The sequence below is a fragment of the Salvelinus fontinalis genome, chromosome 35, assembly GCF_029448725.1.
Source record: "Salvelinus fontinalis isolate EN_2023a chromosome 35, ASM2944872v1, whole genome shotgun sequence".
Lineage (NCBI taxonomy): Eukaryota > Metazoa > Chordata > Actinopteri > Salmoniformes > Salmonidae > Salvelinus > Salvelinus fontinalis.
In genome coordinates this window covers 15827347-15855099 of record NC_074699.1, presented here as the reverse complement: position 1 = coordinate 15855099, position 27753 = coordinate 15827347, and the positions used below count along the sequence as shown (strand labels likewise).

The following is a 27753-nucleotide window of genomic DNA, read 5'->3' as shown; positions in this document are numbered from 1 at the left end:
GTTATGGTATGGGCAGGCATAAGCAACAGACAACGAACACAATTGCATTTTATCATGATACTGTGATGAGATCCTGAGGCCCATTGCCGTGCCATTCATCCGCTGCCATCACCTCGTGTTTCAGCATGAAAATGCATGGCCCCATGTTGCAAGGATCTGTACACAATTCCTGGAAGCTGAAAATGTCCCAGTTCCTCCATGGCCTGCATACTCACCTGACATGTCACCCATTGAGCATGTTTGGGATGCTCTGGATCAACGTGTATGACAGCATGTTCAAGTTCCCACCAATATCCAGCAACTATGCACAGCTATTGAAGAGGAGTGGGACAACATTCCACAGGCCACCATCAACAGCCTGATCAACTCTATGCAAAGGAGATGTGTCGTGCTGCATGAGGCAAACAGTGGTCACACCAGATACTGACTGGGTTTCTGATCCACACCCCTACTTTTTTGTTGTTGTTGGTATCTGTGATGCATATCTGTATTTCCAGTCATGTGAGATCCATAGATTAGGGTGTAATGAAATGTTTTGAAATTGTTGTATGTTGCATTTATATTTTTGTTCTGTGTACTGTGTGTGTACATATATACAATTTAAGAGTACAGATCATTGTATGGGACATTAAGCCTATACAAACGTTTTTGAGAAAGATAATTTGATATATCATTTTTTTTTAGTAAATGTATTTATTGGTTTCTTTTCGTTTTGATAAGAAATGAAAATGCAATGAATTTGTTGATGTAAAAATCGAAATTTACCCAATTTTATGTTGTGTCATTATTGTATTTGGGGTGGGTGGGGTCTCGAGAAATTATTGGGGAAAAATGGGGTCTCAGCTGAGTTTGAATGCCACTATAATCTGATAGACTTTAAAAGGGCATTTGTAAAGGTAACTGAGGTACCAGCAGAATCATTCAAGTACACAGGTGACTGAGTCCAATAGGATTAGGCTACATCGGACATTCAGACACCTCTGTGGGTCGGAAACAAATTTACATTTACATTTACATTTAAGTCATTTAGCAGACGCTCTTATCCAGAGCGACTTACAAATTGGTGCATTTTGGTGCATTCTTGGTGCAAATTGGTGCATTCACCTAACAAATGTTAGGTTAACATTAAGGTAAATCATAGACAAAGACAACAACAGGCTTTTTACTGTTATTTTCATTATATTTCACATAGCCCATAGAGGGGGATTATTCACAGCGTGTTCCAACATGAGGTACGGGCAGCATTTGGACAAGTCACTTTATCCTGACATTAGAATCAATAGCAGTTCGCATTGAAACCACACGATAATTACATGGTGGCATTTATGAAAATAAAATGATACCTTATAGATTCATTTTTATTTTTATAAAATGCCCATTCAACAACTGATGGGGCGAGCCCACAAACATGTGATGCACAGACAGGTGACAATTAATTGACATCCCCCCCTCGTCATATTGGACAGACAGGTAAGCAACCAGTATTGACAAGGCGTGGGTAGATTCCGTCCGCGGGAAGATATTTTTATTTAATCCAAACAACCTTCTGTATATAGGCTACATTTATTAGCCTTATCAAAATCGGATTAGTGATTAAAGAAAACATTGATTGCATTGGAGTCTCCTACACTGGACTGGCTACAAGAGAGCGACGTCGCGGGAATTGAAGTGGCGTCTGCGGGCATGGGTTTGGTGTCTGCTGTTGACCACTGAATATGGCGGAGCAAAGACACGATATGTACATAGAAGGCGAGCTCGCGGGAGATCATTACATGGAGGACCCGGTATGTAAGAAAACATAAGACCATTGCATTCGGCCTTGCGTGATACAATTTGCAGGCTAGCCTACTGTTTTTTTCTTGAATGCGCAAATGATTGTAGGCTACATAATGTAGGGTTTAGGGATATTCCAGGTAGCCTATTGTATTATTACTGCAGCACATATGCGATGTCCCACCTATGTTACCTGATTGATATGAAGGTTTTGTATGTTTTAAACAGCATTCTTGACACAATATATCCATCCACTGGGGCGCGCATGCGTAATGTGACAGCAGCATGTGTGGTTCTGAACAACAGTATAATTGCATCCTCAAACAACTAACGTTACTTAAGACAGCTGTTCATATAGGCCACTGAGATGCTAGGCATATGTGGGCCCGCTGCCACAGAACCCGAAACCTCTAGGCACTTGCTCATCTCATGCGTTTCAGACATGTTTTCATGTCTGAAAGTTTTTTTTTTAAAATGGTCTCATACTGCATAGTCGTTATGATACTGCATGTTTCAGATGTTTTGGCATTTCCCTTTCCATATAGGAGCTTGAAGCCATCAAGGCACGGGTGCAAGAGATGGAGGAGGAGGAGAGGCTGAGAGTAGTGCAGTATGAGGCAACGGAAAGCCAGATCCAGGCAGGTGAGCTCCTGTTCAACCTAGCCAGCTGGCCCACACCTGAGCCCATCTGCTGGGCTGGCCTGCCACGGTGTGGCTCACATCATTGCCCAATGAGATGAGCAGTGAGCCGCAGCGTTCCAGAAGGGTATCCTCATTGCCCAAGGCCCTTCAGCCTCTATTTCAGGCTATCCCTTCCTCTGATGGAATGGGGCTGTCTCTCTAGTGTCTTCTTGCAAACACCTCCTTGATAAATATATCTAACTAGTCCACAGTTCCTCTAGGTGTTGTAATTAGTTGCTTTGTGTTTGCTGTCTTTCGATTTCAGTCGTGTGCAATATGCTCCAGTGTTCTCTTCTGTTCAAAACAGCAGGAATGTTCTATACAATGACCCATGAGGAAAGGATAGATGCTGACAACAGATCTGTCTATGTGGGGAATGTAAGGTTTACTTTTTTAAATGTCTACATTTACCTTTAGCATTCATGTCAAGTTATACACAATTCATATTTGATATTATATTCACAAAGTAACTGAGGGTCCTCATGCATAGACTCATGATATTATATGGAAATTAACAGGTGGAGTATGGTGCCACTGCAGATGAGTTGGAGATCCATTTCAATGGCTGTGGTCCTGTCAACAGAGTAACCATCCTTTGTGACAAATTCTCTGGCCATCCCAAGGGGTGAGGTTAACTATCCATCCCATCACGTGGGACATCAGTTTCAATGCAAAGTCCAGTCACAAATAGTTTATGCACCATTTTATTTGTTTCTTGGACATTTTGTATGTTCTGATTACAATTTGAGTATGTTATTGTGTATACGTTGACAACTTTCTTTCTCCCAGTTTTGCATATATTGAGTTCCATGACAGGGACTCAGTGCAGACTGCCATGAGCCTGGATGAGACCGTATTCAGAGACCGAGTCATAAAGGTTAGTAGGAAGGGAAACCTGAATTCTAAACTCAAAACACACTTGATTTGACGAAGTTGCACATTCATGAATAAATTGAGCTGAATTAAGTGTTCCTGTTAATTGTAAATGATTCCAGGTCTTTTAGGTTGTTTCTGTGGCCTTTGCATTGCAGGTATTGCCTAAAAGGACCAACATGCCAGGAATCAGCACCACAGATAGGGGGATTCACAGAGGTGCTCGATCCAGGGGACGAGGTTTCCACCCACCCAGATACAATGGGTATCAACAAGGCAGGTTCCGATACAACACTGGCCCCGCCAGGTCAGTCTCACCACACCCCTACGGGCCCCCAGCTGGGAAGAGACACTGGGGGGTTCCTGAGCACCGTGAGCAGGGCCCTAAACGGCACCCATGTCTTCTCCTCATAACCCCACCCACTGACCACTCGAGGCCAGGGCACACTGGACACATGCACCCGCAGCAACACTACTGAATCACACCTGGATTCAAGTGATTGTTTAATAAACATGGAATGTGAGTTTCAGGAAATCGTGACTTGCTCATCTCTACTCATTTGCAAATTATTTTCCATGCATGTTAATGGGCAGAAATTGAGACAAGCACAGATTTCAACCTCATTGAATTAAGTCATATGGCATCTTTTGTTAACAGCCTCCATAAAAAGTTATTGCAACTTAATCCTAACAAGTCAGACTTTGCAATGGCCATTTTGTCCTCTTATTGTCGGGGAAATGGGAGAGGCCAGCCTTGGTTTGCGGCTTATTACTGTAAAAGCTTGTGCCTATGGTGGTTTATTTTAGTTGAGCAGTTTTACTGTGCAATTATTTACCCCAAGAACTGTTTGACTACACAGCCATTTGCCATGTCAGATACTTTTTTTGTAAGGATGTTTTGATCAGATCACTCATTTTGTTGGTGTGTGGCTATTGAGCATAGTAATTGTAAAAAACACAAATGATCAAATTCGCGTTGTGATTGGCTTTCTTTTGTATATTGACATGCAATTGGCAGTTTGCTTCAAGTACATAGCTCAATGTTTATCACTGTATATAATGTCAAACATCTTTGCTTTAGAAATTAATAAATGAATTACACTTGATAGTGCTTCTTTGAAATGGTGTAAATGAGAGGTTCTGATGGACATAGTTTATTATGAAGCAACACGAAAAGGTTTCAGGAAATTATGTACAGATGTTCAGGAGGATAATATCAGCTAACTTGCACCATCATTGCAGACACCATGCTGTCAAAGGCCCTGGAGGAAAAAAGGTAAATCAGACAATGACAATAGCAATTTTGATAGATACACCATTGCATAACTAACACTGTGGTAGGGATAACTTACTTGGACTGAATGGTGTCCCCAGGATTGTAGAATGGGTTGCACATCACATCAGTAAATGAGTTGTGTAGCTTTCTGAACATCTGAAGGAAACAATTGTGTTAAGTAGTTTCATCAAAATGATCATAAACTGAAGCAATCAGATCCCCTGAAAGCCATTAAGAGAACCATACAGATGATTCAGGGGTTGACTTACACTTCTAATCTCATTGTCTCGCAGAGATGTGTTTGACGAGTCCACAACAATGACAAACTTCACCTTGGAGTTTGTCACATAGCCATATCTGGTATGTTGGTAAAGGAGAATATTTTCAATTTGAAAGGAGAAAAAACATGCAGACAGGAGTGTAATACACTTTTTATCATATGAGAAGGATACACTTTGTAGTCCTCTGTTGGGTACAGCAACCCAAAATAAAGCTCTCTCTGGTCTGCCATAGCTTTGCCGACTGCTGAAATCTTCTCTTCCACCACATCCAGAGAGGTATGCACTGTGTAGTGGAACTTCAGTTCATTCTGTATGGGTACACTTCGGACGTACAGAGGATAATTCTAACAGAATAGGGAATTAATTAGTGCAACTTTCCATAATAAAGCCTAAATTCATCACAAAATAATCTATATAACTGGCCAAATATTTGCAGATAGAATGTCTATGGTGCTGGACCACAGGTTGAGAGTGGCAAGCCTTTTGTTCCAGCCCAATACTAATACACCTGAGGGCTTAATGATGAGCTAGTTTGTTAACATTGGGTGTGTTTGGCTAGAAAAAAGCTTCAACCTTCTTTGGTTTGGACCAAGATTGAACAGCAGTGATCTGCTAGCTATCTGCATATTAATTTAATAAGAATAGCTAGCTACGTCCGGACCTTCACCTGAAGTCTGACTTGATGCGCTATTATTGCACGCTTCTCTCTCAAATGAACTCTACGATAAACCATACTCAATGTATCTAGTTAGCCCAGTTGGCTAGCTAACGTACTAACGTTACCTAGTCTTATAGCATCACAGTCAACACTCAGGTTCGTAGAGGGGTTGGGTTAAATGCGGAAGACACATTTCAGTTGAATGCATTCAGTTGTACAACTGACTATGTATCCCCTTAGAGGCTAGTACATACAAAAACGAAATTCAAATGTCGATGTAAATAGCGTTGTTTAATTTCACCTCTTTAGCGATGACAGCAATACAGACCGCCATCTTGGAATTATGTCTGCTGTGCCTGCCAAGACGTATCACGTGACTGTGATAAATGAAGACAAGTAAGATAACTTAACTTTAATTTTGTGTAACTGTTTATGTAAAATAACGGGACTTATTATAAATACTTTAATCGATACAAAAATGTGTTTTCAAGCTTGACTACATCGGGCAGTAAAGTCAGCTTCACCATTTGAATATGCGCAAGTGTTGCGCTAAAAACGCTCGTGAAAGCAAACAATGAGAAATCGTCATGTGCTTCCTGAATGTGTTATCATGTGATCACTGCAATAGATGTCGTTCGAATTCAAACGTTGATATTGTTTTGTAGTTTAATATGTGGTTTTTGGGCAAATAATCCTTCAAACAAGTCGACTCCCGAGCATTGTCATCATTCTTATGGATGACGTAAGATGTTGATGTATATTTAGTTTGGGAGTGTTACTTTTGTGGCATGAGACTTTTTCAAATTTATTTCTAAAAACTGTGGCATGATTACTCAAATGGAAAGGCTGTGTCTACTCTGATTATATGCCACGTATACTTGACACATATTGACATACAATACTACACAGCATGCAAACATGTGCTTGGTATTTGGTCTCTGTCAGGAAATGGCAACCATTTCTCTGCAACTCTTTGTGATGGTGTAATGTAATGTCTGCTTATCATAGCATCATGATCCACTGTCATTTGACAGCTAGTTCCTCTAATGTTTAGATGGGCTGGGGAGATGTGGGGGTGTTTGGCCAGCCCTCCAAGGAGACCCCAAACCTTGACTCCATGGCTGCACAGGGGATGCTGTTCCCCAACTTCTACACAGCTAATACATGGAATACTTTATTAAAATCCCAATCTTCTTGAATTCATAGTCTGGAAAGCTAGTATCCGGAATTGGCACAACATGCATAAGAACCTGACTGTCAGTGCGACAATCAATAATATTGTCATTGGAGAGTAATAGTTGCAGTGATGATAACGTCACTGTGATTAAGTGGGATGTTGGTGAGAGGTTGGTGGTAGGTGCAGCCAGGAATCCTTCAAAAGCTTTTTGAAACAATGTGATGCATATATCAGAAGCCTAAGCTGTGTGTTCCTGGGTGATAGAGGGGAGAAGACTCATTATGCTAATAGGGATAATACACTATTGAAATATGCTAATGATACCTAATTTGGGAATTTGAATGAACGTGTTATGCAAAATAGATCGACCCTTTTCTTTTTTCTAATTAATATTTAAGCAAATAAAACCTAATCGGTTGCTTATCTCATATATGTGTGTGTGATGTGAGTGCCTGAAGGAAGCGAAGTGCATCATACCTGGCTATTTGTATTAACGCCACGGAGAGGGTATTAGAGGATTCAGCCACTGAATGTTAATTAGAAATGTAATCATACTGAAATGGTACGTGGCTTAATCACAATATCCAGGGTGAGCTCCCAAATATATATATTTATATATATTTGTATTTGAAAATATAGCCTGACGCAAAACCCAAATGCAAAGCTCAACTCGGTTCATACATACTGTACCAGTCAAACGTTTGGACACACCTACTCATTTAAGGGTTTTTCTTAATTTTTACTATTTTCTACATTGTAGAATAATAGTGAAGACATTAAAACTATGAAATAACACATATAGAATCATGTAATAACCAAAAAAGTATTAAATGAATCAAAATATGTCTGAGATTTTTTATTCTTCAAAATAGCCACCCTTTGCCTTGATGACAGCTTTGCACACACTTTTTTTTTTATTAGTATTTTTTTATTTTTTTATTTATCATTATTATTTATTCATTTTCTATCCCCCCCCCCCCCTGATTCCGTGATATCCAATTGGTTGTTACAGTCTTGTCCCATCGCTGCAACTCACGTATGGACTCGGGAGAGGCTAAGGTCGAGGGCCGTGTGTCCTCTGAAACACGACCTCGCCAAGCCGCACTGCTTCTTGACAAAATGCTCGCTTAACCCGGATCTGACTAGTTATATACTGTGGAACTTTATGTAAAATCACATGCAGCCTCTCCCACTTTAACTACGCATTCAGCTGATCATTTAAATTGTTTATCAAAACATGATGTTGATGTCTCTTATCCTATTTTTCCTTAGCCAGAGCTTCACTTCTGACAGGACGATTACCAGTTAGAAATAGATTCTATACCACCAATGCCCATGCCAGGAATGGTGAGCTCTCACTCTGTCTCTCTTTTGAGTTATATTTTCCTTGCTGCTTTTCCCCACAAATTAATGTAACCCCTGACCTTTGCAGCCTACACACCCCAGGAGATAGTAGGAGGGATCTCAAAGGATGAAATTCTATTACCACAGGTACTGAAGAAGAAGAAAGGTTACGTCAACAAGATCATTGGCAAGTGGTGGGCACCATTCATTTTGATCTCATTTGAAGTGCTAACAATAGTGACAATTCTAATTCTGTGTTTCTCCTTCCCCCATCTTTTTTCCTGGCCTAAGGCATCTTGGTCACAGAGCTCATCACCTACCTCTGGAGCATGGTTTTGATGAATGGTTTGGTGCTCCAAACTGCCACTTCGGGCCCTACAACAGCAGCGACAGGCCTAATGTCCCGGTCTACAACAACTCTCAGATGGTGGGAAGGTATACACACACACACCCTGCACACACTCCTACTCTCACTCACTCACTCACACAGAACAGAAAACATAAGAATCCTCTCTCCCGGACTCTTTCAGTGTTTGGCTCGGCTGGTTGCTCCTCTGAATGAGGAGACTTTTTTTTACTCCTCTTCTCTGTACCAGCTGCGCTTGTGTATTCCATTTTCCGCCCATTTGTTTTCCCCAAAACAGCCATATGTGTATTCAGGGTCATTGGCGCTAGCAGGCGGGCGCTTTCTGCGCTTAGCCGTGGGTTTAATCAGCATAGCGTACCTGAGCCTGGACAGACGCACACACACACACCCAGGAGACGGCAGGTTGCGTTGGCGGTGTGTGAGGACACCTGGAACAGCCCGAGCATGAGAGAGACGGCGGGCGCTGCTGCGTCTACCGTTCCACGCTTCAGTACTATCTCATAACAGTTCCCCTGCTCTTCAGAGACTTCTCAAATCTGCTTCTCTAAACTCCCCTCTAATCACAGCCTGGGAGGACGGGCTTTTCAAAGTCTGCTGCTGGGTTTTTGGAATTAAACAAATTGTTTATTAAATAGCCACGGTGTGAGTGTTGTGTATGAGTCCTATTTATAACTAATAACTATTGTACTTATGTAGATGACATGGAAACTAATGAACTACGTTTGTTTTCCAGATACTATGAGGAGTTTGGGATCGATAAGAAAATTGGAGAATCTTACCTTACACAAATCTACTTGGAGGTAAGTGATTGAGTGGCAGATGTCCGTCCCAGTTCTTCCTTACAAATACTTCTTGTAATACGAATTTCCAGGTGAACAAAAAGGAGAGCAGTCATTGATGAAGTCAATCAAAACCAATCCAGTTTAATTACAAGTTACAACAGGGAGACACCACCAACACAAAAGCAGAGAAAATGTCTATCTAGCCTTTTCTAAGCAGGCCCTTATATTCTAATCTCACAGCACCAATGTTCTGCACACACCTGTTGAGAGGCATGTAGGAAGTCACAACATCAACTGCTACAGAATCGCACACTGTCACAGAATATCATAACAATCAATGTCCTCGGTCTTTGTACCTCCAGTCTAGCGTCAATCACTATCAACAGCAGTGGCTGTTCTAGCTTGTATGGGCCTCTGGGCGAACCCCCACTTCAGCCCCCCCCCCCCCCCCCCCCAGAACATAATCAGAACATTTAAAACTATATAAATATATATAAGACTTATAAATATCAAAAATAAGTAACAAAGACAAATAGAAACAAACTTGTTGACTTGGCACTCGAGCATCAATAAATTACCCATCTCCCAACACTGTCAACCAGGAGTCAAGACTACATTACCCATCTCCCTTCACTGTCAACCAAGAGTCAAGACTAAACCAATTCACCTTGGTGGTGTGCAGACTGGTTTTATATTATTCTTAACGATTTCACACAAACCAGAGAAAAATGCAACAATATGTCTGTGAAACTATATATTCACAGTATTATGAATGAATTCTGGTTTATTTGGTAGCATTTCGTGGTGTGACTGATTTTACTAATTAGTACTGTACAACATTAGATGTGCGCTATTTGATAGATTCCCCCGCTCCCCCTACCTCGGGCTTCCAGTGGGGAGACCTGAGGTCAACCTACCCCCGACCCCTCCCCATCTCGTACTTCTGAGTGGGAGACCTTGCCAGGCAGTAGCCTGCCTAGCTCACAAACTAGAATCAGGGCGAAAACTCCGATAAGGTTAATATACCCACAGTCCCACACGGTGACATGATATCATTGACGTGATGTGACGTGCAAATGAGCGATAGAAAACTGATCGCGCAAATGTCACCATTCCACGCAAAATTCTGCGGGCGCCCCGTGCAAGATGCTTCCCTGGGCGGCTGCCCATGTTGCCTATACCTAAATCCGCCACTGATCAACAGATATGAGAACCATCCATAACATTCAGTATCAAGTCTAGTTACCATCAACCCATACACAACACAAATGAGTGTCCCAAATAGAACACTGGAAATCATGTGTATTATATAAAGGGAAAAGTTATAATATGCTAAGCATTGTGTTAATTACTTTTAACTGAATATTAACTTCATTCATCTTAAATGTTCCTATTACACTACTGTTCTCTGTCAGTTTTGTAGTGACTTTTTTTGGATGGTGTCTGGTCTGATAGCAGACTATGATCACATGTCTTTCCTTTCAGGAGGGCCTTGACTTGACCCAGTGGCCATTTCTTCTCTACCGGGCAGCAGACGCTACGCACGCTTCAAAACGGTTCCTGGGGAAGAGCCAGAGGGGGCGGTAGGATCACAACACTTGAAGCTACAATCATAATATGTCATTAATAATGTCATATATAGAAACTGACACTGTAAAATCTTACACAGAGACATGGATGTGTTGCTGACAAAGCACGGAGCGTTTCTTCCAGAACAGAGGGTTTGGACACACTCTTGATTATTAACCTGTATCATTGTTATCTTTGTTGATAGGACCTAATTAGTATATATCTCTTGATGATTTTCTACCCTGGTACAGTATTTCTGTTTTTGTACAATGTTTACCAAATTGTCTTGTTGTTTTAAAGCTCTACTTAGATCTCTGGGTCTTAGGCCATTGATTTAGGGGCTTTGTGAATGTGTGAAGTGGATGAGCTGTGCCTGCAGCAGTGTTACAGCGTGGGGAAGGTCATTAGCATGAGCCACTGCGTATTCTACTAGGTGATCTATTGCCTATCTCACACCTGGAAACGTGAGCGGAATTAGATGCCACTTGGAAAAAGACTCACGGTATCAACATGAAGATTCAAAATCGAGAATGAGAAAAATATTGTAATAATGAAGGGAAGAAAAAAACTGTTTACTGCTCTAAGGATATTGTCAATTTAATGTAGATTTTTCACACCCCTTTGCCCCTCTGTGGTTGTGGGGAGGGTAAAGGGATGTGTTGCTCATCTGGGCTCAGGTCACTTAGTATTCCTCTCAGTCTCAGTGAATACTCAGGCCTCACTAAGCAGGCATTTCTTCAGAATGCCAAATGAGGTTTTTGTTGACAGAGAAATTGATCAGAGATGAAAAGTGTTAGCCAGGTGCCTGGGATAGGTGGCTCACACTGAGATGGAATACTTTTCTATTTTTTCCAACAGGCTTTTAGTCCATGTTTTCTTTTGTGAAAACTCTTGTTGCTAAATACCAAATGTTTGATAGTAAATACCTAATTTACCTCCATGTTTTCTAGGATATTGCAGCTTGGTTGATGGTTTTGCCTAGCCCTAGTGCCTACACAGACCTGTCTGTCTCTATGGTGAGTTGGGATTTGGCATTTGAAGTTCCTGAGATACTGTAGTTTGAATGGCTTGTGTGTGTACTGCAGGTACAGTACAGTGATGGAGCTGGACTACAGTGTTGGACAGATCCTGTCCTGGCTGCGTGCTTAGGGCATCGAAAAGGACACCTTTGTGTTCTTCACCTCAGACAACGGGGCCGCAGTGATGTCCGGCCCCAAGCAAAGTAAGAGCTGCACGCCATGATTTAGTCTCTCAACACATCCCCTGATACCAACAAATGTAATTCCATGCTGCTTTCTTACAGTTCTTGTATACATGCCTGTATGGATAGATGTGAGTAATGTACTCTATCTCTATGAGTAGTATGTGTGGGTATTTTCTTTGTTTGGGGCTCCTTTCAGTTGTGTATAAAGTAAGTTGTTTTAGTAATCTCTTTATCATGGTGCTTAGCGTGTGAGTGATGTTTCTGTCCCCTGAGGTGGCAGTAACGGCCCGTTTCTCTGTGGGAAAGAAACTACGTTTGAGGGGGGCATGAGGGAACCTGCCGTCACCTGGTGGCCTGGACACATCCCAGCAAGGCACGGTGAGAACTATTTATTTCTCTCTGTTCTACCTGTCCTGAACATCTCCAGGTTCCAGGTGTTCTATATATGTTCTTGGCGTTCTACTTGTCTGGAGTTGGGGAACATCTCCCGGTATTTACACACAGCTGTGAGTCACTGCAGTGCTATCTGTTTGTAAGCAGCTGGGTTTTCAAGCAGGTACCACATTAGAAAGTAATTACAATTAGTCATTTCAGTAATTGTCTCTCTCATATCATTGTAGTTCTTTGTTTCGATTGTGTATCAATGTCCTCAACATCATCACAACTCAACTCTCCTCAGGTGCTGGCATTGTAAAAGCAAACACACCGTTTTTTTGGTTTGAGTGTGTGGGTGTCCGCGCGTGTGTGTGTCTGTGTGTGTGCGTGTGCAAGTGTGGACTTTTTTCGAATACTTTTTGAGGTGGCAAGGTTCATCTTCATAACCCCCCCCCCCTTTCCTGTCTTCTTCCTCTGTGAGCCTGTGAGGAGGACTTTCCCCCTGATCCGCTAAGCCTGTGCGTTTTGCAAATGACTTTTAATTGTATTAGGGGCAGCTGTGACACGGGGCTGTGGCGCAGAGGGATTTTTGGAGGAGCGAGCGGAGGAAGTAGTCTGTAGGCTGAAGTAAGCCCTGCCCCCGGCTCATATCTGAGGGGTGTGCTGTGGCCTGATAGCGCTGCAGAGTGGCGAGGAAGAGGGGGATTGGGAGCGTGTTAAGCGGCTAATCTGTTTGTCTGTTTGCTGAGGTTGGATTGAGCTGTAATGAGGACTTCTGTATCTGAATATGCCAGGCGCACAGGATAAAGGACAGAAAAAAAAAAAGTAAAGGGGTGGTTGGGAGAAGAGAGGGAAGGGTGCACCCGGTGCAGTGCTCCACAGGGATGGTTCTGGAAAAGATGGCAGTGCCAGGGAGGTAGGGAGGGTTTTGTATGCAGGGTTTTTGGTGTGCTGGTACAGTGCCATAACAGCTCAACCTCTGTGTGTACGTTTGTCTGTAGCACCTGCTGGTGGGTTAACTAGAGAAATTACTGCAGATGAAACACTTCTGAGAATGGAGTATTTTGAATGAGGCACCACTGTTATGCTGAAGAACAGGGATCATCAACTAGATTTAGCCGCGGGATGTTTTTGTCTTCAGTGGATGGTCAGGGGGCCGGAACATATTTACAAATAATTTGTAGATGGCAAATTGACCGCAAGAAGCCCAAACAGATATAATATTTGACTAAAAGATAACAATTCCAAACCTCGCTTACATTTGTATGCGATCTCATACATCTCTCTATTATGCGTGGGAATACTTGGGAACAGATTTCCAAAATTATAATCACTTGGAGCTGATTTGTTGGGGTTTTTACAGTCTTTTTTACAAATGTATAATTTATAATAATACTTTTGGCCCGCGGGCCGCCAGTTGGGGAACCCTGCTGAAAGCCATCTGTGGCTTTAGTCTGTGGATCGGGCAGGAATACATGGGACTAGCTCCTCTTTGAGTCTATGACTAAGCAGATTTGTCGTTTGGGTTTTGTTTCATCTCCCTGCTGCTGCTGCGGATGGCCAAAAATATGATTTCCCTCTCTGTTGCTTTATGCGGAGCTGAAATCTCTCTGTTCATCTGCACATTGAAAAGTTTCATAAGCCCTGAACATAAATGCTGCACATAATGAACAGCCACACGTGCCACGTCGCTTTTGTTAGGCGGATTGTTGGTACAGAGGCCAGCAAACATTAACAGCCTACTCTAAATCGTTTCAGATTAAAAACTACAGCTAGGTTTGGTTGGTCCAGTTTCAGGTTAGGCTAGGTAAAGTTATCTTCTAACATTCTCACACTCATTACAAGAATATTCAACAGAAGATGAAGACTCCATTACAATCTGTCTGAACGCCAGTCTTACTGCTCGGTGATTTGATAGATTAAAGTAACAAAAAAAGTTAATCAGTGTGTAGGTAAACCTAGCATGCCACCGTGACTGTACTGTACATACAGTTGAAGTCGGAAGTTTACATACACCTTAGCCAAATACATTTAAACTCAGTTTTTCACAATTCCTGACATTTAATCCTGGTAAAAATGCTCTGTTTTTAGGTCAGTTAGGATCACCACTATATTTTAAGAATGTGAAATGTCAGAAAAATAGTAGAGAGATTTCTTTCTTTCAGCTTTTATTTCTTTCATCACATTCCCAGTGGGTCAGAGGTTTACATACACTCAATTAGTATTGGGTAGCATTGCCTTTAAATTGTTTAACTTGGGTCAAACGTTTAAGGTAGCCTTCCACAAGCTTCCCACAATAAGTTGGGTGAATTTTGGCCCATTCCTCCTGACAGATCTGGTGTAACTGAGTCAGGTTTGTAGGCCTCCTTGCTCGCACATGCTTTTTCAGTTCTGCCAACATATTTTCTATAGGTTTGAGGTCAGGGCTTTGTGATGGCCACTCCAATACCTTGACTTTTTGTCCTTAAGCCATTTTGCCACAACTTTGGAAGTATGCTTGGGATCATTGTCCATTTGGAAGACCCATTTGCGACCAAGCTTTAACTTCCTGACTGATGTCTTGAGATGTTGCTTCAATATATCCACATCCTTTTCCTGCCTCATGATGCCATCTATTGAGAAGTGCACCAGTCCCTCCTGGAGTAAGGCACCCCCACAACATAATGCTGCCACCCCCGTGCTTCACGGTTGGGATGGTGTTCTTCGGCTTGCAAGCCTCCCCTTTTTTCCTCCAAACATAACGATGGTCATTATGGCCAAGCAGTTCTATTTTTGTTTCATCAGACCAGAGGACATTTCTCCAAAAAGTACGATCTTTGTCCCCATGTGCAGTTGTCTGTTTTTTTTTAATGGTGGTTTTGGAGCATTGGCTTCTTCCTTGCTGAGCGGCCTTTCAGGTTATGTCGACATAGGACTCGTTTTACTGTGGATATAGATACTTTTGTACCCGTTTCCTCCAGCATCGTCACAAGGTCCTTTGCTGTTGTTCTGGGATTGATTTGCACTTTTCGCACCAAAGTATGTTCATCTCTAGGAGACAGAAAGCATCTCCTTCCTGAGCGGTATGATGGCTGCCTGGTCCCATGGTGTATATACTTGCGTACTATTGTTTGTACAGATGACCGTGGTACCTTCAGGCGTTTGGAAATTGCTCCCAATGATGAACCAGACTTGTAGAGGTCTACAAAAAAAAAATCTGAGATCTTGGCTGATTTCTTTTGATTTTCCGATGATGTCAAGCAAAGAGGCACTGAGTTTGAAAGTAGGCCTTGAAATACATCCACGGGTACAATTGACTCAAATTATGTCAATTAGCCTATCAGAAGCTTCTAAAGCCATGACATAATTTTCTGGAATTTTCCAAGCTGTTTAAAGGCACAGTCAACTTAGTGTATGTTAACTTCTGACCCACTGGAATTGTGATACAGTGAATTAGTGAAATAATATGTCTGTAAACAATTATTGGAAAAATTACTTGTGTCATGCACAAAGTAGATGTCCTAACCAACTTGCCAAAACTATAGTTTGTTAACAAGAAATTTGTGGAGTGGTTGAAAAACTAGTTTTAATGACTCCCACCTAAGTGTATGTAAACTTCCGACTTCAACTGTAGCTCTAATGAAAGTGTTAGTTGTTAGTATTGAGGGACAGAGAGAGTTTTGAGAGATGTGTTGGAATGAGAGAGATGAGGTTGACGGCGGGAGCTGGGCACAGGTTCAAATTCCCCCGGTGACTGAGGGGCCACGTTGGGATGAGGCTGGCTGGCTGGGATGGAGGGGGAAAGGGGGGCTTTCCCCCTAAAACGCTGCTGCTGCCACCGTCACAATCCCTTTTGTTGTGTTTATCAGCTGGGAGACACGGAGCCTGAGTGCATTAGACAGGGATAGCAGGTCTGCCACGTCAGATAACTACCATCAGGGTTTAACCAAGAACTGCACAGACAAAAGGCTGGCAAAAAGAGAAAATACAGAAAGAAATGTACCGAACGGAGAGAAAAGTGTAAATGGAAATAAATGGGAGATAATGAAATGGTCTCTTACAACTATTTAGATTTTTTTTAAATGGTTTGCATTTTTTTGGTGGAGGATTTAGGGTTACCTGTGCTACCTGGTAGTCAACTTCATTAATTGTTCTTTTTGATTTCTCTTTTTTTATGCCGTGTGTGTGTGCGTGTGCGTGTGTGTGTGTGTGTGTGTGCAGATAATGGAATGTGTTGCAGGGCCCTTTCTGGCTGGTGCAGTAGCTACGGGAGAAAAAGGAATTCATTTTGGTGGTGTGTGTGCAGGCAGCTGATAGGAGCATGGAGGCACATGGCGGGGCAGCTGCTCTGGGCTGATAGCACTATCTGATTGTGAGCGTGCCGTCTCCCTCAAAGGGCTGCTCAGGAGAGAATGGAATGGAAGATCAAGGATGACAGTGAAAAAAATTGCATTTTATCTGAAAATAGTTCAAAGTTTATAAATAAAATAAAGCTCTTCACAGGGACTGTGGAAGGGAGATAAAACAGCTAGCGCTAGCCCGGGCCTCATCTTCTCTCTTTCTCCTCACTCCCCTTTTTCTCCTAACTTACAGAGGCGTTTGTGAGGTTTATAATAAACCTGCGAGCGCAGATTATAGAGGAGACTGAAGAAATGCATCATCAGGACTCACCCCACCCCCACTCCACCCCATCCGCTGTAATGGTGGGCTTTCATAGGGGGCGCGTGCACGCTGTTTGCCATTGTGCTGTCGTGTTGGGTTTCATGCATGGAGAGGGATCCCTTGGTGTCTCTGCAGGCTGCTGGTGTATCACAGCCTCCCAGTAGTGTGAATCACTGTGCTCTGAGGAGAAGTTCTCTCTGCTCCCTAGCCCTGCTCTGATCACGGCGCTTCACAAGGCTGCCGCGCTGCGCTGTTCAGGGTCCTGACATGGACACTCACCGCAGCTTTGGAGGAGACGCTCATGCATTTTGACAGGATATTCATTGATTAAAGCAAATAAAGTGTTGAAATTTGGGAACAAAGTTTTTAAGATTTGTAATTAAATTGATCAGTTTGTGCATTGTTCTGGTGCATATGGATGCCCATGCAAGCTATCTAACTTCCTACAACAATCACTGTTAAACTTTCATGTCAGCACCCTTAGACAATGTGATTCTATCTGAGTTTGAATTCCAGTGTGTTACGGTTCAATACCAGGACTATTTCTCCCATCTCCAGGTGAGCCAGCAGCTGGGGACTGTGGTGGATCTGTTCAGCACCAGTCTGTCTGTTGCTGGCCTCAGCGTTCCAGACGACAGGCTCATAGATAGACTGGACCTCAGCCCTATCCTCCATAACAACACACTCATCAACAGGTTAGAACTCGCAGCTGGGAGAGGTGGTGGCGGTGCCCCCTGTAGGGAGGCTGCTGGCTGGGGCCCAGGGAGAGGGACCACCCTGGTGGATAAGGTGTTCCACCAAGCACATAATGGGATGAGCCATGGCAGCGTGGTGGTGGGGCGCGAGCCTGGGCGGGAAGGCGAGGGAGGGCCAGGCAGTGCAGCGCGGGGGGGGGTGGGGGGGGGGGGGGGGGGGCTGCTGCTTATCACAGGAATCCAGCAGTCACCAATCCCATTTCACACCCAACAGGCCCATCTACTATTACCGCGGCAGCGGGATGATGGCAGTCAGGGTTGGGCCTTACAAGGCCCACTATTGGACGTGGAGCAACTCGTGGGAGGAGTTTAACCAGGTGAGTCACTCTCTGTGACTGTAGTGTGTATTTCGCTCTCTTGCTGTCTCTCTGACTGTAGTTTATCTCTCATTGTCTTTCTCGCTGTCTCTCTGACTGTGGTTTATCTCTCATTGTCTCTCTCTCTCTCTCTCTCTCTGACTGTAGTTTATCTCTCATTCTCTCTCTCTCTCTCTCTCTCTCTCTCTGACTGTAGTTTATCTCTCATTTCTCTCTCTCCGACTGTAGTTTATCTCTCATTCTCTCTCTCGCTGTCTCTCTGACTGTAGTTTATCTCTCATTGTCTCTCTCGCTGTCTCTCTGACTGTAGTTTATCTCTCATTGTCTCTCTCTCTGACTGTAGTTTATCTCTCATTGTCTCTCTCGCTGTCTCTGACTGTGGTTTATCTCTCATTGTCTCTCTCTCTCTCTCTCTCTCTCTCTCTCTCTCTATCTCTCTGACTGTAGTTTATCTCTCATTTGTCTCTCTCTCTCTCTCTCCGACTGTAGTTTATCTCTCATTGTCTCTCTCGCTGTCTCTCTGACTGTAGTTTATCTCTCATTGTCTCTCTCGCTGTCTCTCTGACTGTCGTTTATCTCTCATTGTCTCTGTCTCCGACTGTAGTTTATCTCTCATTGTCTCTCTCTCTCTCTCTCTCTCTCTGACTGTAGTTTATCTCTCATTTGTCTCTCTCTCTCTCTCTCTCTCTCTCTCTCTCCGACTGTAGTTTATCTCTCATTGTCTCTCTCGCTGTCTCTCTGACTGTAGTTTATCTCTCATTGTCTCTCTCTCTCTCTCTCTGACTGTAGTTTATCTCTCATTGTCTCTCTCGCTGTCTCTCTGACTGTAGTTTATCTCTCATTGTCTCTCTCTCTGACTGTAGTTTATCTCTCATTGTCTCTCTCTCTCTCTCTCTCTGACTGTAGTTTATCTCTCATTGTCTCTCTCTCTCTCTGACTGTAGTTTATCTCTCATTTTCTCTCTCTCTCTCTCTCTCTCTCTCTCTCTGACTGTAGTTTATCTCTCATTGTCTCTCTCTCTCTCTCTGACTGTAGTTTATCTCTCATTCTCTCTCTCTCTCTTTCTCTCTGACTGTAGTTTATCTCTCATTGTCTCTCTCGCTGTCTCTCTGACTGTAGTTTATCTCTCATTGTCTCTCTCTCTGACTGTAGTTTATCTCTCATTGTCTCTCTCTCTGACTGTAGTTTATCTCTTATTGTCTCTCTCTCTCTCTCTCTCTCTGACTGTAGTTTATCTCTCATTGTCTCTCTCTCTCTCTCTCTCTCTCTCTCTCTCTCTCTCTCTCTGACTGTAGTTTATCTCTCATTGTCTCTCTCTCTCTGACTGTAGTTTATCTCTCATTGTCTCTCTCGCTGTCTCTCTGACTGTAGTTTATCTCTCATTGTCTCTCTCTCTGACTGTAGTTTATCTCTCATTGTCTCTCTCTCTCTCTCTCTCTCTCTCTGACTGTAGTTTATCTCTCATTGTCTCTCTCTCTCTGACTGTTGTTTATCTCTCATTCTCTCTCTCGCTGTCTCTCTGACTGTAGTTTATCTCTCATTGTCTCTCTCTCTCTTCCCCACACCCTCAACCAGCCATCCACAGTGCTCTCTAAAAACACACATTTGGTAGTCAGTGTTATCTTGAAAACAGCTCATCAAGTGGCTGTTGTGTACATCAGTGGCTAATGAATATTAATGAGGACACCCCACTTCACCAAAGTACTATCATTCATCAGCACTGGCTGTCGCTGGTGGAGCGTTCTCCCCTCCTGCTGAGTATCCCACTCCTCCCTCCTGTGCCCTGAGGAGTGAGAATGTGTTCTCTCCTCCTCTTGGCCCCCTTTAAAATGTGTCCTGCTCCTCTCCCTCAGAAACCTCTGTTTCAAACGTGCAAGTTTGCATTATGCCCCATCGGTTGCTTAAATTGCTCTCTCCTAGAGGGCCGCTGAATCAATAGCAGCCTCCTTTATCAGCTCATGTGAACTGGAGTGGAACTTCACAAATAATGGCGTCTGATTGCCTGTGTGTTGCCTATCGATTGGTGTGTGTGCGTGAGCGTGTTTGTGAATGTGTGTGTCTGCGAGCAAAGGATGGTTTGAAGGGGAGGCTCTGGGTCTCCAAAGCTGTGACTCTGAGAGTTAATGTGTCGGTTCTTCACCAGAATGGGCAGCAGGCATTCAGAGCTTTACAATGACGCTTGACCCTCACATCTCACCCGAGCATCCATCACACAGAAAAAACACTCTTTATTTCAAGCGGTTTTAAACGGGTCTGAATATTGTTCTGAAATGTTGATCCATCATTCAAGCTTACTATTTTCTTACCAGTTGTAAGTAATGTTTTGTATTTACTGTTTATGTTCAATTTAAAATAAAACAAGGATGGTGTGTCTTTTCTCAACTTGAAATTCAATCATGGCTTAATAGCCATGAGCTTTACTGTGATTTTTCTGATGAAATCCAGGAGATTCAGTGATGTGCAAAATTAGACATTTCACAGGGTTAAGTGGTTTTCATCAGAAGCTCTTGTTGGATGGTGTGGTAATGGTGTGAGGTATTATATTGTGTTGGGAATGGGAACGGTCTGTATCTGATGTTATCTGCTCGGCCTTGTCTTTGGTGGGTAGCATACGTTTAAAATGACTCTTTATATAATCTTTTTCTTTGAGGAAAATATGAAACCAAAATTCTACTTTTGCATTCCATGTTATGTCCCTTGATTCTTCTTATAATGTTGGCTACTTTACTCCATCTTTAAAAGAACATTCCTTTATGATCTGCTATATTCTTAATACCATGGGAGATATGGAGTTCTGCTGTGTCTTCTTCTTGGATACAGATTAAAAGGGCTTTCTCACAGTCCAGAGGGATTTAGGCTCTTTTACATTTCAAAGACCAAAGCACAGAGAATGTGGGCAAGTCTGAATCATAGTGGGCTATGCAGTGTACTGAGGTGAGGTGTGTGCGCTCGTGCCTGTGCTCCTTTGAGCGTGACTGCTTGTGGTCCCAGAGGGGGGTAGGTAGAGTGCCTTACAGATGAGTGCTCTCTCAATATTAGTTGTGTTGCTCACAAGGGCACCTGAGAGGTATCCCCAGGGGGTCTGGAGGGGGCTGTGACTCAATCAGCCTCTGTGAGAGCCAGGCTGCTACCCCAGATGAGGGGTGGAGGGGAGGGAGGTATAAGGGAGCAAGCCTGCACACTTTTGGGGGTCGGCATGACAATCGTACAGGCCATGGCCCCACATTCTGACTGGCAGATAGAGTAGCCACATAGGTAACAGCCACAGGCATACCGTAACCCCAGGGCAGAGAGAATAGGTTGACAGGTTTGAGGTGAGGAAGACATGATACTATATACCAAACAGATATAGTCACACACAGTATACACCATGTACTATACACATCTACACTCTGCTCCCTTGGACAGATTCCTCCATATCTTCAAACAGAGAGACGGCATCAGGGTCAGGTGTGCAGTGAGAGTGTCGGTCTGTAGGTGGACATCATTGACAGTCTTTTTAATTGAATTTTCTTTTCAAGGGCAGTTTCTCAGGGTCAGTTGAAATAGGTTATCTGTTACCACAACAGTCTCCATTGTCCTCTGTGAAGTGGGCGTTAGAAGCTAAAGATCAATTGTGTGTATGTGTGTCTACTCTAACAGGGCATTCACTTCTGTCCAGGCCAAGAGGTGGCAGGCGTGACCACCCACACCCAACAGGAACACACAATGCAGCCACTCATCTTCCACCTGGGGCGGGACCCCGGGGAGAAATACCCTATCAGGTGAGTGCTCACTAAAACAAACAAAGATTCCCTGGTGTACTGTTAGATTGTACTGAACGTAAAGTGAAAGGCAAGGGAAATATAGACAGGGCTTAGGGTTGGTCAGCCAATCTCCACACAGCTCAACAAACAGCAGGCCTCTGGTTAAATAAGACAAGAGAGGAGGGTGGGGGGGGGGTTGTGGGATGTTGGTGGACAGAATTTATGAGATCAATACTGATCCAGTTGTGGGAAAGAGGCGCGGTGAGGACTGAAGATTGATCTTTGCAGCCCCAGACTGGCTGATTAAACACTATTCTTTGTGATTTCAAATAGCTCTTTAAAGCTCGCTGTCTTGCCTCAGACCCACTGCTAGAAGTTAAAATTGCAAGACAAATTGTTCTCATATAAATGGAGAGGGAGTGGTGTTTAATGGACTTTTGTGTGCCTTCGAACATGACCCCATAGTGGTGTAAAAAACAGTTGGGTGTTTTATTTAGAATACCTTTTCATTTTTCTCTATACATTAAATGTAATTGTGATGGTGTAAAAATGTGGACAAAAATGGCCTTAATTGTACAAAAGAACCATTATTTGGCAGCAGGGAGCCTAGTGGTTAGAGCGTTGGGCCAGTAACCGAAAGGTTGATGGATCGAATCCCCCGAGTTGACAGGGTAAAAATCTGTCGTTCTGCCCCCGAACAAGGCAGTTAACCCACTGTTCCCCGGTAGGCCGTCATTGTAAATAAGAATATGTTCTTAACTGACTTTCCTAGTTAAATAAATATGTTATATTTTATATAAATTTTTTTAAATTCATTTTTTCTTTCACTTTTTTATTGGCAAAGACACTCAGAGATGAACAAAAGCGTGACATACATTCATATAGTTTCCATAATGATTTGATGAGGGAATACAATTTCCTATTATCTAGCTTTCTCTCTGATCTGTCTTCATTCTCCTTAATGTTTTCTTCAGTCGGATTAGCTCCTGTCCCCCATGCTGTTTCACACCCTCTGGCTGGCTCCCTCCCTCACCATCTCTCTATACGTCTCTCTCTCTCTCTTTCTTCCTCTCTCACTTTATCACTCTCTCCTCTCTTAATCTCCCCGTACTCCTTTTCTCACTTGAAGGGAGATGGAATAATTAAACATTCATGTTGTTTTTGATCAGCCCATCTCATCTCTGCTCTCTTCCATTCAATCCGAATAATTAAAAACAGAGAAATCTATAGCAGTGTTGTGTTGAATGGGTTGGAGCGTTTATTTGGCCGTGTCCCAGACTTATGGAGAGGTGGAGCTGGTTTGGTACCTGGAGAGAGGACCCTGTGTCTCCTCTCCCCTCTCCAAGTGGGTGGGGGTCATTGGGGTGGACCGTGAGGTCACAATATTCCAGCCCCATCTCTCCAGCCCAAGTAATGACACCCAGCCACCATCCACCCCCACTCCCATCTCCTCCCTCTCTCTGTTTCCCTCTCTCCTGTCTGTGTGTCAGGCAGGCTGCTGGCCATGTGCTCCTTGGGCACCCAGCTGGACCGGCTGGCCGTCATTAATCTCTGTCTGCACCTAAAGAGCCACTTAAGATGATGTAGGGCCTGTCTGCACACATACCTTCAGTTGTGTGGCAGGCTGATACTACAGCAGTAACACACGCTGCCCAGGCAGTCGCTCCACTGTCCCAGCCTCTTAGGATACATGGACACACTCACTAGAGACCTGCTGCATGAATACAGAAGATGCTTTTCCATTCATATCTGAGTTAGGATATTTCATATTTTGTCTTTGTCTTGTTATTGTATATCTAATGAGATAATCACAAGCACACCGAGATCAGCATTCTACCACTGTGAGATTTAGACAAAACATTTATTCCGATTGTCAGTGAATTTACGGTTAAGCGTTTTCAGACTGTACATGAGCACATTAAATTGTTCTTATTGCTACTCTTCTATTGGTGTGGTAGATGACTCCTCCTGTGGTTAGTAGATCAGTGGGAAGGTGTGGCTGACTGGGTCCAGTGTATAGTAAGACAGCCCAGTTCTCCCTGCCTGTGTCCCAGTGGGACTGGACTTAGTTCTGCCTCCTGCTGCTCCGGCTCACTTCCCCTGGGCCCTCGTCACCCTGTGCTGAGCACTTAAGTCCCAGCCAGCCTTGAGCTAATGTAGCGGGCAGCCCTGCACACTCTGGCCTCATCTGCTGCCGACTAGCACTTCAGCCCCCAATCAATAGTCTTCACCGATTTGCTCAATTTCCACAGGAGGAGGAGAAAGGGCAGAGGTATTTGATTGTCTCTTCAATTCCCTCTGCTTGATGCCTGCTGCTGCTGTGTGCGTGCGTGTGTGTGTGTGTGTGTTCGCTCTACCAGTGGGGTTATGAATCACTAATCAGAGTGTGGTGACACACCTGAGCAATGCCGCCTTCCCCCTGGGTGTCATGCATTATAAATCAAAAGAGTTCATTTGCATGCAGCGTTATTATTATTCCAGTTTTTGCTTTAACACCAGTGGGCTAAGGGTTATAGTAATGATAATGAGGCTGTGCTGACTGGAGTTTTCTTTGTTTATTTGTGGAGAGGGAGGAGAGAAATAAATATGTTTTTATCTATATATTTTTAGGGTTAGGGTGCTCAATGCATGGACAAAGAATAGTCTGTTGACACAAAAAGGGCTGAGTGTACACTTTGCACACCACACAAAGCTGCTGGGAGGAGGACGGCTCATAATAATGGCTGGAATGGAGTTAATGGAATGTTGTCAAACACATGGAAACCACCATGTGTTTGATGAGTTTGATATGATTCCGTTCCAGCCATTACTATTAGCCTTTCCTCCCAAAATAAGGTGCCACCAGCCGCCTGTGTTGCACACTGTGTTTGGTCTGGCTCTGATGTATGGTTCTAATATTTAGTGAGATAAAGCAGCTTCAGAAGTTATCTGAAAACGAATCACAGTGATCAATACAGAGCAGAGAACAGATACGATGGTAATGAAATCTCCATCATTTTGATCAAGATATTGTCTTTGGTCCATGAAGCGGAATTTGTGATTTCAAATACATACATAGTCAAATTTAATCTGAAATGAAACACTTGTTTCTATAGAAACCTTTACTCATTAAAGATATGATCAAGGCCATGGTATGTTGTGATTCTAGGTCATTGCACAGTATTGCGTCACCACGCAACCATAAGAAATAACCACCAAGCCAACGCGGAGAGCAGATGGTAAGTTTAGACCGCCATGGCCTTGTTAAGGACCTAAAGGATGAGTTGTGGTGGGGAACACTGGGGCAGTAGAGTAGTGATGCTGGGAGAGCAGAGGGTGTGAATATAGGAGTAGCACATGGCTGAGGAATAGGGGAGCAGGTGCTATTGTGTGTCAGAAGCCCCACTGCCCTCTGGGAGGTTGAGAGGAGGTGGAGGGGTGGAGGTGGTGAGGGGGAGGAGGGGAGAAGGAGGAGGGGAGGTGGTGTGGAGTTGGAGGGGATAGGCGGTGTGAGCCGGACAGGGCCTGGGGTTATTACACTAATTGACACTTCACCTCACGCACACCCTCCCCAGGGGCCAATCAGAGAGCTGGCTTTGGGGAGGGGCAGGGGGGGGGGGGGCGGAGCTGGCACAGGTGCTGCTTGCGACTGTATTATGGGTGTAATTGCACTGGTGATATTTGTCTATCCACGTGTCGCGCCACCAACCGCCCACTCCCCCCAAACACAGAGAGCCCATTAACCCTACAGGTCCTATTGAGAGCAGACAGAGCAGTGTTCCTTTGAAACACTTCAGGGCCTCTGCGTTTTGCACACTGAATATAATAATGCACAGAGGTGCTCGGCCGTGTCCAACAAGAATAATTGAGAGACAGGGGATGGGGAACATGGCCAATCCTGCTGAGAGGGCTCCCCAAAGGGGCTGTGTGTGTGTGTGTGTGTGTGTGTGTGTGTGTGTGTGTGTGTGTGTGTGTGTGTGTGTGTGTGTGTGTGTGTGTGTGTGTGTGTGTGTGTGTGTGTGTGTGTGTGTGTGTGTGTGTGTGTGTGTGTGTGCACATGCTGTCAATAGGCTCTCGTATGAGTTAAGCTTGTCGGCTTTAAACTGTTTCAGTCATTAGTGTGTACATTCGCTATGGATTATATCAGTTGTTTAAAGGCAGGCAGGTGTCATACAATGATAATAGATAGTCATTTTAGGCTGTACAGCACATGGAAGACAGCGGCAGATTTATGAAACTGATTTATGAAAAATGTTTTACTAACCATTCAGAGATTGTTTTACACTGATCTATATTGTAGGCCTGCTGTGTTTGTGTGTGAATGTGCATTTGTGTGAGCAGTGACCTTCTGTCATCTGTCTATGTGCTGTGACTGACATCTATTCTCTATGTTAAATTGTATAACCACGCCATTGGTGTGTTGTGTGTGTGGTGTGTTGTTTGTGTGTGGGAGAAGGTGAAAACCTGAGTGTTTGTCCTTGACCAAGCTCTGATTGGAGAGCCTCGTGCATCTGTTCAGACATTTTAGGTGGATCTGTGTGTCTGTGTTAGTGTGTGAATACAAGATGTGGTTGCATGCCTTTACTGTGCTGTTGTTATTCTGGATGGTGTGACCACATGCCAATATTGCCTGACTGTTATGTTTGTATGTGTGGTGAGTGTTTTGCACAACTACTTACGTCTGTGTGTTTCTCTGCAGTGTTGTGACTAAGGAGTACCAGGAAGCACTGAGTCGGATCACAGCAGTGGTGGAGAAGCATAAGAAGGGTTTGGTACCAGGTGTGCCCCAGCTCAATATGTGTGACATGGCTGTCATGGTAAGATCAATACTACACAGAATGTCCATTCCCCATGTAGCCTCCTTTAACTTGTTTGATATAATACATTTTGGTTCATAGTATTGTTCTGTGGCTTTTGTTTCCAGTGTTAACATCTCTGACTTGTGTGTTCTTTCACAAAGAAAATTATTTTAGAAAATAAATTGATTAAGATCTTGCTGTAGGGACGCCTTTTCTCGTTTCCTTTATCTTTTTATAATGCTGAATGCTTTCAGTAAACTATGTGGGCACAATTTCAGATTTGTTTACCAGAGCTATTTTCTTTCCCTTTGTTCGTAAAATAATAGACTATCTTATTGTTATTTGTGGAAAAACACAGCAGTGTGATTCTTGGACCTTTTGTCTCAGCAACTGTTCCTGTGGGTTTTAGCTGCTTTTGTAAAAAATAGGGAGTGTCTGTCTCATTGGTTTTGGTTTTTACAAAACAGCTAAAAAGGAACATTGCTTTGTATGCTCATTGCTGAAGCAGTTTGTCCATGATTCTGAGATCTGTGTATCACTAGTGTAGCAGCAGCTCCCCCATGTGGTTTCCTTGGAGAACATAATTTTAATAATGTTCAGCTCAAGTGAATGAATGTGTAAGAATGTTTTCTGTGGTTTCTTTCACTGACAGAACAGGCACCTCCAGGATGTGAAAAGTTAGGAAAATGCCTTAAAGCACCCAAGTCACAGCCGTGGAAGTGTGACTGGCCGCATTAGCTATCTGTTTCAGCGCCACCCTGGGAAAAGGGAGGATGTCAGCGAAGATGCTGCCTTGATGAAGAGCAATTTTCAGGAATTCAACTTGAATTTCTATTCGTTTTTAACTTGTAATGTTGAAACAGAACAACATATGGTTTGAATGAAGGACATTAACAATGGGACGAATGCCGTCTGGGTAGCATATGATTATTAATAGAATGAAGCTGATTTGCAACTGCTTTTTTTATGATGCCATCTCTGTAGATGTTTCCTCTCTCTTTACTTGCTTATGCACTATTGTGGAAGACATTGAAATAGGGCAACAACAACAACAAGCTGGTTTAACTAGAATAAAACAATGTTTCATTTTTATGCCACGTTGTTTTTCAAAATGTTCTTGACAGATGTTTTCTAGTGGGCGGCAGATTGAAGATTT

At 43.4% G+C, this 27753-nt stretch overlaps 2 protein-coding genes and 1 pseudogene across 3 annotated transcripts; 2 read left to right on the top strand and 1 right to left on the bottom strand.

The window, feature by feature from the left end:
- The first annotated feature begins 1276 nt into the window (after positions 1-1276).
- On the top strand, positions 1277-4433 carry LOC129834384 (embryonic polyadenylate-binding protein 2-B-like). 2 transcript variants are annotated; one of them, XM_055899313.1, is made up of 6 exons: positions 1277-1784; positions 2319-2415; positions 2765-2832; positions 2973-3079; positions 3244-3331; positions 3486-4433. In XM_055899313.1, exons 1-6 carry the CDS (start codon positions 1716-1718, stop codon positions 3804-3806), a joined length of 750 nt encoding a protein of 249 aa, XP_055755288.1. In that variant the 5' UTR covers positions 1277-1715; the 3' UTR covers positions 3807-4433. The 2 variants fall into 2 exon arrangements, with proteins under 2 accessions (XP_055755288.1, XP_055755286.1); XM_055899311.1 differs by having other exon boundaries at positions 1280-1784; positions 2762-2832.
- On the bottom strand, positions 3143-5948 carry LOC129834388 (trafficking protein particle complex subunit 2-like protein). Its single transcript, XM_055899319.1, has 5 exons — positions 5844-5948; positions 5056-5228; positions 4873-4960; positions 4680-4759; positions 3143-4589 (listed from the first exon to the last, which is right to left on the bottom strand). The coding sequence occupies exons 1-5, from the start codon at positions 5874-5876 to the stop codon at positions 4544-4546; spliced, it is 420 nt and encodes a 139-aa protein (XP_055755294.1). The 5' UTR covers positions 5877-5948; the 3' UTR covers positions 3143-4543.
- On the top strand, positions 5436-27689 carry LOC129834389 (N-acetylgalactosamine-6-sulfatase-like; annotated as a pseudogene).
- Positions 27690-27753: the final 64 nt, after the last annotated feature.

Excerpts from the sequence above, each read along its gene's own strand:
- LOC129834388 (XM_055899319.1), bottom strand. The coding sequence starts at position 5,876 with ATGGCGGTCTGTATTGCTGTCATCGCTAAAGAG. Across the intron at positions 5,229-5,843 it reads TTGCTGTCATCGCTAAAGAG|AATTATCCTCTGTACGTCCG; the intron begins GTGAAATTAAAC and ends CTATTCTGTTAG. Across the intron at positions 4,760-4,872 it reads GAGACAATGAGATTAGAAGT|ATGTTCAGAAAGCTACACAA; the intron begins GTAAGTCAACCC and ends TGTTTCCTTCAG.
- LOC129834384 (XM_055899311.1), top strand. The coding sequence starts at position 1,716 with ATGGCGGAGCAAAGACACGATATGTACATAGAAGGCGAGCTCGCGGGA. Across the intron at positions 2,416-2,761 it reads GGAAAGCCAGATCCAGGCAG|CAGGAATGTTCTATACAATG; the intron begins GTGAGCTCCTGT and ends TGTTCAAAACAG. Across the intron at positions 3,080-3,243 it reads TTCTCTGGCCATCCCAAGGG|TTTTGCATATATTGAGTTCC; the intron begins GTGAGGTTAACT and ends TCTTTCTCCCAG.